The 12,040-nt window shown below is 47.3% G+C and overlaps 1 protein-coding gene across 1 annotated transcript in view; it reads right to left on the bottom strand.

Annotated features, from left to right (window-relative positions):
- Positions 1 to 343: 343 nt before the first annotated feature.
- LOC147716728 (uncharacterized) overlaps positions 344 to 12,040 on the bottom strand; it is a 40,710-nt gene continuing 29,013 nt past the window's right edge. The window contains exons 2-3 of the mRNA XM_086920422.1: positions 1,879 to 1,958; positions 344 to 1,452 (exon numbers count right to left, since the gene is read on the bottom strand). Coding sequence (XP_086776548.1) covers positions 1,302 to 1,452; positions 1,879 to 1,958 — 231 coding nt within the window. The 3' untranslated portion in view covers positions 344 to 1,301. The remainder of the gene's footprint in view (positions 1,453 to 1,878; positions 1,959 to 12,040) is intronic.

The raw sequence follows: 12,040 nt of genomic DNA, 5'->3' as shown, positions 1-12,040 counted from the left end.
ACCACAGCACCACTCAGAACCACCACAGCACCACTCAGCACCACCACAGCATCACTCAGCACCACCACAGCACCACCACAGCACCACCATAGCACCACTCAGCACCACCACAGCATCACTCAGCATCACCACAGCCCCATTCAGCACCACCACAGCCCCATTCAGCAGCACCACAGCATCACTCAGCACCACCACAGCACAAATATGTTCTCTCAATGTTTCAAGCTTTATTACAAATGTCACAAAAAGATGTTAATATTTCACTTCTGTTCTTGGATTTCGTTACAATAAAATACACTGAACATAATCTTCACAAAAGTTATTTACAAAAGTTTAAGCTATTGCCATTAAAAATTACAATCACTTTTATTAAGTATTAAAAAAAATTAAAAGCCATTGTTATTTGTAATATCAATACATCTAAGTCACGTAAATACAAATGTTGCATTACAAATGCTATAGGTGTCACATTTGCGAAAGTTATAACTATTGGCATTGTAAATGACAAAGCTATTAATTTAGCTATTTTCAAAACCAACACATAAATGAACATTTGGTGAATTACCATTAAAATATTTGACTTTTTTACTAAGATATTATTGTACTCTTTTATGCAAACAAAATTTAGATACTGCATAAATAACTTTAATAAAACATATTTTATATATAGCTTTTTATGTAAAAAAATAACTATAGCACAAAGCAAAAAACAATTGCCATTTACAATGCTAATAGCTCAAACTTAAATAATGCGAGACCTATTGCATTGCAAATGCTTGTTGTAGAAGCCTCTGTTCTGTATATACAAACCATACCTCTACATGCGCGGTGGCAATACTACTACTTTCCACAAGGTAGCAATGTCGCCCCAACAAAACCTTCTAAGAGGCGGTAGCTGAAAGGTAATTTGCCACACGTTGGTGAAACGGAGCTAGACGAGTAAGCAGCATGTTGACAGCAGCCACGTGCCGTTCTACCCTGTAACTTGTTGTTGATTACCAAATACTGGTAAAATTATAAATCCTTTGGAGTTTTGGTTTACGTATACCTGTGAGATAGAAATGTGACTAACTACTCGCATAAAAGTGGGTGCTCCCAGATTTAAGAGGGCAACGAGTTGGGGTGAGAGTGAGAGCGGGAGGTTGTCGTCATTGAAGAACCATAGTTTTGGGGTGGAACAGGACTTGGCCACTCTCGCACAGAAGGCGTGTGGTTCTGAGGGGGTGCTGAGGATTTTCTTATTTGTCATGAAGGCCTCAGGTCTGTCTATGGTGGGGTGATAAAGGCGGGCGTGGGTGACATCATTTGTTCTTTCTGTGACGTGTGCCATTTCCAGCGTGGGAGGCCGAGGTCTCTAGGAGTTCCTTGGTGGCGACTGGCGCCCGGCGTGCGGCGTCTCCTCCTGATGTGTTGAGGTATTGCAGGGCCCAGCGGATCATAGAATGAGGACACCTGTAAAATATACAGAGAAAAACTGTGACCCCTTGGGAAAGGGCTGTAGAATGCCAAACACCCCTCTTTCTTGGAAAGCAGCTGGGAAGACAGTTTCTATGTCCTGTGAGTCCTAAGTACAGGGCTGCCACTTTCTCAGATGCTAATGCTAGATACATTATGCATGTAAAATATTGCCTTTGATTCCCGGCCTGTCCTGTGTTGGTCGGCCCCTAACAGATGGCAACCCTACTGGCTCTTGATACTAGCTTCTGCACTAAAAGGCATCCAGCCCTAGCGGGCCCATGCCCCTCAACTGAAGTTTGAAGGGGCTTCACCTTCCCATGTTGTGTGAGCGTGCACACATATACATGCGCACACATGCTGCAAGTGCCCACAGGATAAAAACTGTTCACTTTGTATAATCCATATTCTGTAAGTGCATACCTGATTCCAAGTGCTGTGTCCTGCAGGGCCCTGCTGGGTGCAGGGTAGGTGTATCTGAAGGGAGTCTCGTCGCGGTGCACCTACATAGGGTGGAGAGAGGAGACACAAGAGGGACTCATGTTGGGTGGTACATCCGCACACTGCCTAAAAATACTTTCAAAGTGTTCAAAATAAGAATGAATGAGTGTTTCTGGGCACCTGCAGAGGAGCACTTTGCTAGGAGTCCTGAAAAGTGATTTTCCACCACTGTCTCTACCCCTCTGAAGATGTTCTCAAAACCTGTTCCCAACCCCCTCCTTCCCTCAAAGGATACTGTCCCTCAAAGGATACTCCTCCTGCCCCATTGGATGTTGCCTCCACATGTAGCTCAAGCAGGTCCTTCCGTAAACCTGCATCCACTCATCTCCCAAAAATGTTGTCACCCGTAATGCAAAACTTATCCTCTCCTGGAACCCTTGAAGGTGGTCTCCATGTCTGACTGACCTGGCTCTCCCTTACATTCTGGTACCATCCAAGGCAGTCTCCGCCACAGACCCTTCTGTTCCTCTGATGCTAGTCTAGTGACATGATGCCAAACACACCTGGGATTGTGTGGATTTATTCCACCTGAGATTCACCAGTAATCAGTCCCCCGCAGAAGGTGATGGGTGCAGCCTGGTATGGCCAGAGACAGAGGTCAAAAAGAATATTGCAACATGTCAATCTGCACAACAAAACCATCAGTTTCTTTGATGTTATATATGTAACCTCCACATGTAACACTGAATCCTGCTTTGAGCTGCAAAGAATGATCTAAGGCACAACATTGAATTTTGTCCAGCTAAAGCTGGGTGTCCTTGGGAAATAGCCGCTGGCTCTTAGTTTGCACCAAAATCCCAGAGGCCCAAAACTGTGAGTCTTCTCAGCTTTGGTCCTGAACCTTCACTCCCCAGAGTCTGCTGTTTCCCGAGTCGTTCTTGTCCCAATGAAGCTGTCTCCAGACCGGTCCCAGGCCTGTCCTCCTTGAGTCATTCTTGCCCATCTGAAGGTGGCCTCTTCTCTTAGTCCTATGCCTACCCCACCTCACTCCTTCTTGTGTTTCTCTGAATGTCACTTCAAGGCCTGTCACCAAAGCTTCCCGCCCTCACTCCAGACCTGGACATTCTACTCTTGTAGACCTCTCCCCATCGAATCCTGCAGTGTTATCAAGAATTATTAAATACACAGTCTCAAAGGGGTATTTTTAGTAATGTTTCGCCCGGGTGCTCATGTGACACAACAGAATGTAAAAAATAGTGAATATTTACCATTCATTATAAAATCCAGAAAGTGCAGACAGTGCCGAATTGAGCTGCACAGAACTTAATTACTAAGGACCTAGTGTACATACCTATTCTGTGGTAGTAAAATCTGTGATTAGCAAAATAGGTGCATTTGTGACAGCGAAATAGGTTTTTACTATCAATCAGTCAGTATTTGTATAGCGCTGTACTGTCCCCTTTAAGAGAATATGGGCGCTGGGTGCTATAACACAATGAAGATACAAAAGCTATGCTGTTCCTAATTTTGAGACAAGAGGAAACTAGTTTTGTGTGGTCATGAAGTGTAGGAAGATGAGGATTCCTCCTCTTGGAATATAGGGTCCTCACACACCTGTGTCATGCTTCATCATATGGGCTGCTCCTCGTCAGGTCGGCGCTGCAATACCTGACGGTTGATTGATTTACTACCAGGCGAGAAACATGTTAACTGCTCAATAGAGCGCTCTACCTGAGACATAATCTCAGACATGCACCTTTGCTTCTTGTAATCGGGGTGGGAGACCCATTGATTAAAATAGTTTTCGCTGGTACTCCCTAAAATGTTTTAATAATTTTTTTAAGTTATACACCTCCACACCGTCATCTACACTGATTAGGCCCCTGAACCCCATGGCACCAAACGGCATTTGGAATAAAAGATCTCCACAAAAGAGCCCCTCATAGGGAGCCCGTCAGGTATTGCAGCGCTGACCTGACGAGGAGCAGCCCGTATGATGAAGCATGACACCTTGCAGGGTGTGTGAGGGCCCTATATTCCAAGAGGAGGAATCCTCATCCTCCTACACTTCATGATCACACAAAATCTGTTTCCTCTTGTCTCCAAATTAGGAATAGCATACCTATTATATGTTCATTATTGTTATGGCATGTATGCTGGACCCCTCTAAAAAGTCCTCAGTCCCTCCTTTGTGATTCGCTGTAACCCAATCCCATTTTTAGGAGCTACAAAACGTTTACTGACTCCTAAAATGGCATAGTGAAAGGATACAGATTTACAATTTGGAAAGGGAATGTTGTAGGCGTCCCTTCCAAACTGCGAGTTGGTATGAGATTGGTAAATGTATTGTGACTGTAATACCAGTCACAAAACACTGAAGAGTTCCTGACTCCTGAGTTGGGGTGGTAGTGCATCCGTAAAACCCAAGGTGTCCCTTTGGGATCCCTTTCACTCTTGTGAATCTTAAAAATATGTTTGTTTAGGAGTAGGCTGTCGCTCCTTGAAAAAGGATTTTTTTTTCAAAAGACAACCCTGTTTTTTTAAAGAAACTGGACTGCATTTAAAAAAACATCTTTAATGTGTGTTAATCTGAGACATCGTGGTCTGCTGATCATAGCAGCAACTCCGATTGGAGGCCATACCTGTGATGGCCTCCAGCTGGAGGAGGGTTTGCCCGTGCGCAACCATCTCATGAATATTGATGTAGTAGGTAGTATTGGGAACCACCACGATTTGAAACTTGGTGAACCCATCTATTTTTTTGCAAAATTCTGTCCCTTTCCCAGAAAACCAGTCGCAAATTTACAACCAATTTTTGTGAATTGCTATTTGGTATATCAGTCCATAGATACCTAAATGTGTGTGCCCGGGCCATAAATTCACCACAATTGCTTCAGCTCGCCAACACATGGACCATATTCAATGTGCTGCATCATGTTACTTATTACAGTAACTTATTCTTCAATTGTCATTGAGTAGCACCCTCATAAGTGTGATAAATGGCAATGTAGTGGTTTACACAATGTTTGCAGACACAAGCTTAACCAAAAATGGTACTCACAAAATACATTAACAGGCACAATAGGTTTTTATGTAACAATTATTGACTAACGGGGTCGTGGCTTGAGCGCCGAGGAGAATGGCTGCTGGTCGCGGGAGCTTCGTGCCGACATAGGGTACTGAATCTCCTCCGGGCTGCCATTTTCGTCTTCCAGACTAATTGAAGACAGCATCATATGTCGTAACGTCTCCTGCATCTTTTGAGGTGGCCAGATGGGGTGAGCGTTTGATATGCTTTTTATGCATTTTTGCGCCGCTTGCGGATCAATGAGGAGTCGCAGCCGCCATTTTGTTTTTTAGTCGTTCTTCCTGTTTCCCGCCTCTCTTAAAAATCGATAAGTTTTTCCTCACAAGTAGTATGCCCAGTTCACTTTCTACTTCAATTAAAGGTTCAACCTGCTTTCTGTCTTAATTTCCCTCAACTCCTTTATGCCTATACTTGACATTTGATTTGAATGAAGCTCTCACCTAGACTGCCTGCACTATAGTATCACATCACTACTGGTTTAATATTTTACGTATATTGTGGGCATATTTACAAATTTTTGTGCTTCTAGCTTGGACTTATTTACTTTTACATGGAAATGCCTCGCTTCAACCACAACAACACCCAGCAGACCGAGTGTACGTCAGTAGAAGATCACAATCCTTTTAGTGGCTTACAGCATAATATGGAGGAGGCAGTTGGTGTTCCTGCTTCACCGTGTGGTGCGTCTTCTAACATTTCCCACTCAAGTTCCAAGTCGAGCTCTAAGATACCCTCCGCTTCTACTACCTCTGGCAAACGTTTAAAGGTAAACTCTCCTCCACCTCCGAATTCCTCTACTTCAATCTCAATGAAATCTTAGATGGAATACGCTCCCTCAAACCATACATGGTAGAAATGAACTCTTGCCTTCAAAGTCTTGAAGATAATTGGTTGAATACCGAACAAAAGGTCGTGGATCTTGAACAACGTGCCGATTCTGTTCAGGCAGTCACTGATCAAGTCCCATGCACGCATAGGGAAATACAACAACTTAAGCAACAAGTCAAAAACTTGGAAAATTATAACAGGCGCAACAATTTACGCATTTATGGCCTTGCAGAAGGACTTGAAGGTTCAGATCCACTGTAATTTTTTTCAAATCTTTCTGCCAACTTTACTTGGTTTTCCTAATCATCCTACATTGAATATTCAACAAGCGCATCGCCTGGGCCAGAGTCCTCGTTTCTCTTCAACATCTACCTCCTCTACAAAACCTAGAGGTGTTATCTTGTACTTACTAGAATATACTGACCTACTTACAGTTCTCCACACTGCCAAATAAAAAGGGGAAAATATCCTGGAATGGCTCAAATCTTTTCTTTGCACAGGACTTTGCTAAGGCAACTGCTGATCATCGAAAGAAATGCCTTGATATGAGACCTGCCCTCCATTCCCTCAATGCTAGATATGGTTTATTTCATCAGTGTTTGTTCAAGGTGACCTATAACAACAATAAACTATGAAGATCCAACTCTCCTTCAGCATTTTGTGAACACTTGTAGAGAGGACACCATGGACATTCCTCGGCCATAATCTCTTTGATATTGTCAAATTGTTTTTGGATATTAGTTGTTTTTCATCCTCATTCCTGATGTACTGTGTTTTGTCATATTGTCTTCCGTTAATAGTTTTCTCTTTTCTTTTTATTAGATGCAGTTTTGTGGTCATTTGATTAATGTCTCCTTCACTGCCCTGGAGGATTTTCCCCGTCCATGTCTCTTTCGGGAGTCTTCCGTCCGGTGTGCTGCCCTCCTCATGTGGCCTCACCCTCCCCGCTCTCATTGTTTTCTTGTTGGTATGTCTTTTTATTTTACTCAATTTATTTGTTTCCTGTATCTCGCTCTATCCTCTCCCCTTCATTGTACTCCTACCTTTCCCTCTCTCCTCCTTTTATTCAAACTTAATGGCTTTTCTTATATCACTATCTTCTCTTGTGTTTCAGCCTTGTCTTTATATTCACATCTTTATTCCTTTATCTTTTTTCCTTTTCATAAAAGTATTTTTTATGATTTTCACTGTTTGCTTAGCAGATTTTCATGTAAAAATTACTAGTTGGTTTTATAGTTATTACTTGGAACGTTAAAGGGATAAATAATCCTATAAAAAGACAACGGGGGGGTAAATAATCCTATAAAAAGACAACAGGTGTTAACCCGTTTAGCCAAGTTGAAAGCAAATATTGCATTAATTCAAGAAACTCATTTGTCTGATACTGAAGCTTCTAAGTTGAAAAGATGTTGAGGGGGCAATGTTTTTTCCTCCCTAGCCCTAGGTAAGAAGAATGGAGTTTCTATTCTGTGTCACAAGAAGTTTTACATTTCAGTAATTCATCAAGAGTCCGACTCAGAAGGTCACTGGGTAGTTCTTAAATTACTCATTAATCAGATTCCTATCGTTCTTTTTAATGTATATGCACCAGTTAACGTTGACAATGTATTCTGGACTCATATTTCTGAAAAACCTCTTTTATTTAATGATGAATATATTGTTTTTGGTGGAGATTGTAACCAAGTTCTGGATCCCATATTAGATCGACATTCCTCAGTGAGATTTGTTAATTCTAAGATGCATGCACAATTTTCCTCTGCCATTCGTTGTAAATCATTAGTTGACATATGGTGACTTTGCAACCCTGACCTTAAAAAATGTACCTTCTATTCTCCTCCTCACCACTCTCAATCCCAAATTGACAACCTTTTCTTAGTAAATCCATATCTCAGCATACTATAAACTCCAAAATTGGTTCTATTTTGATTTCAGATCATGCCCCAGTTCATGTTGACTTTGATTTACTCCCTTACCATTTCATAATAATAATAATAATAATAAGAAGATTAAACAACTCAGGGGGCGTGGCTAGACGGGCCAGCATGGCAGATGTGCTTTAGCTGAGCTCCGTCCAGCCCAAAATGTATCCTTCAGCTATCCTGACTTCCTCCCTACCTTGGTGGCCGTGGGGATGACATCTGCCTTCCAGTGGCCTGCGGCATCTTTTTCTCGGCGATCTGTGTTCTCTGCTGGGCCCGGGCGCTGGAGCTGGGGTCTCCTGCGTGGTGCGGCCTTGTGGCGGCAGTGGAGCCGGGGTCTGGAGTTGGGCGATCCTAGCGGCAGCGCAGGACTGGCGGATCGGGGGCGACACTCTGGATAGTCGGTCCCCGTGTTGGCCAGTCTAGTGGCAGAAAGTCGGGGGCACATCGACCCTCAGGGAAAGTCTCGGACGGCGATATCGGTGAGGCGGAGACCCAAGGGAGAGGCTGCGCTGGGTCCGGCCATCCGAGAAAGAGCGGTCGGCAGGCGCGGAGTTCAGGGGCCGAGACTGTGAGCGCAGCCGCCCGCTACGAATCCCTGCACAGTGGCAGCCTTGGTCTTCAAACGGCTCCCCCACGGAACCTCGGGGGAAGCAGTGGTGCACCCGTTGCGGGACACAAGGTCTCCCTCGGCGCTGGGCGCCATAGTGAACACAGTGCGTGGCAGGGCCTGGTGCACCTCAATGGAGCCGGGGAGCGGACTTTGGAGCTTCCCGGGCCTGTGGTGGTCCAGCGGCCCCTGGTCCGGCCTAGCCCGGTAGGTCTCTGGTGCAGCAGGCTTGGTGTTAGAGGGCCCGAGTAATATCTGGGGCCCCCCCACACTCCCCCCCTGGATATCCGGTGGTGCGGCCAGAGCGGAGGGGCCTGGGGCAGGCTTGGGGACCTATTGTGCTCCCAGAGGGAAATCAGGAGGCGAAGGAGGGGCCATGGGCCTTGAACAGTTGGTGGCCTCCTCGGGGGGATAGAAGTTACCCTTTTCTGGCTCTGTGACTCCCCACAGATTGACGGCGAGATCACGCCGCGCGGAGCGGTAACCACGACATCTGCTGGCTGGGCTGCTGGCTGGGCCTGGCGCCGCCCGCTGTGGAGGACTTTGGAGGCTAAGTGGCGGGGCCTGGTGGCCTTGGCGATATTTAAGATTGCGGCCTCCCTGGTTAGCTGGTGACAGCTGGGCTGAGAGACATCTGGATAGTGACCCAGGGCCTGGTGGTGGTCGTGAGGGTGCCCTGTTGGTGACGTAGGTCCAGAGGGAGCCCGGGAGCAGAGAGGACGGGCGGTGCATGCGAGGAGCGTAGTCGGGGTGGGGCTTGTTGCTGTGACCCGTGGCCCCGACCCGGAATTGGTGACATTTTGGGGGCGTGTCGGACGCAAGGAGGGTGACTGGCGGAGACATTGGCACTGCTGGCGGATACTGGGTGGATTGCGGGCCCTTGCTCAAGGCTGCTTTCCTAGAGAGAACGGTCAGCCTTGTGCGTGGGAGTGCAGTTTCTGGTGAATTGAGTTGTGTGGGTGCGGGGTCAGACGCTGGTGAAATGACGAGGGACAAATGAAACAGTGGAGCCACAAAACATGGGCCCATAGGTAAATTCCCTGGTCCTGGCGGCGGGAATGGAGCGGCGGGAGGTCAGCAGGAGCCCGGTCCAGATAATGCGGCATTGATGGTGGCGATCACCCAGTCCCACGACATGCTACACGCCGAGATTGGTGCGGTGGGTTCCGATGTTATACTATTGCGCCAGGACTTGAGGAACGCCGTGACCCGCATTACGGAGGCGGAGACCCGGATCTCTGGGGGGGAAGACGACGTAGCGGCCCTGAAGCACCAGGTGGCCAGCATGGCCAGCACTTAGAAGGGCCTGGTGTTGCGGCCGAGGATGCCGAAGGGCAGGCGCGGCGGAACAATCTATGCTTTGTCGGTTTTCCGGAGGGCTGTGAGAAGGGCAACATGGAGAACTTCCTAACCACGTGGCTGGAAAGCTGGCTCCCCCCTGACGTTATGTCCCGGTGCTTTGTGATTGAGTGGGCCCACAGAGCAGACTCCAGGTCCACGTTGGGGGTCGGGGGCCAACGTTGCCACCGACAGGTACTTCAACGGTTTTGAGGTATGGGGCGGGGCGGGTGGGGGGTCAGTTTTTGAGGGGCGGTTCGTTCTGGTTGGGCAGGAGTCGCAATACCAAGAGGGGTTTCATATACTTGTTCTGTGCACACCCGCATGGCTTGATGTCCATGCGCCGATCCCGGCTGTTTCCTGATGGCGACTCATGCGGATAAGGTCTCGGGGTCCAAAGGCACTCTTCGGATCCTCAGCTGGAATGTGCAGGGACTGTTAGATAAAATCAAGAGGGGAGCAGTACTGCGCCAGGCGAAGAGAGCGGAGGATGACATACTTATGTTACAAGAAACTCACCTTCTGGGTACTAAGGCCTTGTGCCTGCAGCGCTATGGCTTTCAGCAGGTCTTTCACGCTGAGTGTGCTAGGGGTTCCAGGGGAGTAGCTATCCCAGTGCACCACAGAGTTCCCTACATTCATTCCAAACAATGGGCTGACACACAGGGGCGATATTTCATTAGGGGCATGGTCAGGGAGGACCCTTTGGTGCTGGGTTGCGTCTATGCCCCACCCCTGCTACAGTGGTCGCTGGCCGAGAAACTGTTCGCGATCTGGGCTGACATTCCGGACGCGTTGTCGGCAATTGGGGAAGACTGGAACGATGTATTGGACCATGCCAAAGATAGGTTCACACCGGGAGGGGGGAGCCAGAGTGTAAGCCATTCCACGAGGCTGGGAGACATGGTGGCTGGGTTGGATTGGGTGGACACATGGCGGCGCATACAAGGGGACAGACGAGAGTATACATTCCTTTCTGCCGTACACAAATCCTTTTCTAGACTGGCCTACATTTTTGTTCCTAGGGAAGTGGCAGGAAGGGTTGAGTCGGCTGCGATCCTCCCACGAGGCCTCTCAGATCATTCACCTATTTCCGTAGACCTCCGAATGGGCAGGGGCAGGTATCCATTTCGTTGGCGCCTGTCAGTGTGGCACTTGCAGCAGGAAGAATATGGGAGGCATATGAGTGAGGCAATAGCTGATTACTTGGCCAGGAATGTTGGCTCCGACTCTAGCGCTGGTGTGTTATGGGAAGCACTGAAACCCACGCTACGAGGGTAGATATAGCTTGGTGTGTGGTGGCTAGAAAGCAGCGTAGAGCAGATTTGATGTGAGCAGAGGTGGAGATTGAGGAACTAGAACATCGGTGTCGGGTATCGGACGGGAGCCGGGGTGTAGGTCAGCTCCTCCTGGCGTAAAAGGCGTATGCAGCCCTCCAGTTAGATGAGGCTCAGCAGATCTGGCATGCAACACGCAGCAGAATATGTCAGTGGGGGGATAAGTCCGGCAAAATGCTGCATCGGCTCTGTCAAGGGGCCTTTCATGCGCAGACTCTACCTGGGATACTTGATGGAACAGGTTCCCCACTCACAGATCCCCGGGAACTCGCGCAGAGCTTCGCTGTATATTATGCTGACCTATATGCCCCGAGGGAATGCCTGCGGGTATACATGGTGGATAAATTCATAGCCGACTTGCCTCCCAAGGCTGTGTCGGACGAGGTGCGGGAGCGATTGGAGCTTCTCCTGACAGATGAGGAACTGGGTACGGCCCTGGGTGAACTCAACTCGGCGAAAGCCCCAGGTCCGAATGGATTCCCCAGCGAGTTCTTCAAGAAATATAATTTACAGCTGGCTTCTCACTTTCAGGCGGCATTGGAGGAGGCCAGGGAGCGGGGCAGACTCCCCCCAGACTGGAGGCATGCAGAAGTAGTGGTCTTTCACAAGCCGGGTCGTTCCCCAGAACAGCATGCCTTCTATTGCCCGATCTCCCTCTTAAATGTAGAGGCCCAATCAGTCTCAATATTAAAAAGAGGGAAAGCTCCTGGTCCCGACGGATTTACTATTGAATTCTATGCTTTTTTGCCAATTTAATTCTTCCTAATCTTTTTAATCTTTTTAACTCAATCATTGCAACTAGTTCTTCTTCTGGATCTTTTCAGGAAGCATTGATTTGTCTAACACCTAAAGATAATAAAGATCCTTCCCTTTGCAAGAATTATCGTCTGATTTCCTTAGTCAATCTTGATTATAAGATATTTGCAAAAATTCTTGCCCTTTTATAGATCCTATCTTACCCTATCTCATTGGTAATGAGCAATCAGGTTTTTTAAAAGGTCGGTTGTCCTCCGATAATGCCAGA

Source organism: Lissotriton vulgaris, chromosome 5, assembly GCF_964263255.1.
Source record: "Lissotriton vulgaris chromosome 5, aLisVul1.2, whole genome shotgun sequence".
Taxonomy (NCBI): Eukaryota; Metazoa; Chordata; class Amphibia; order Caudata; family Salamandridae; genus Lissotriton; species Lissotriton vulgaris.
This window is presented reverse-complemented; position numbering and strand designations above follow the sequence as displayed.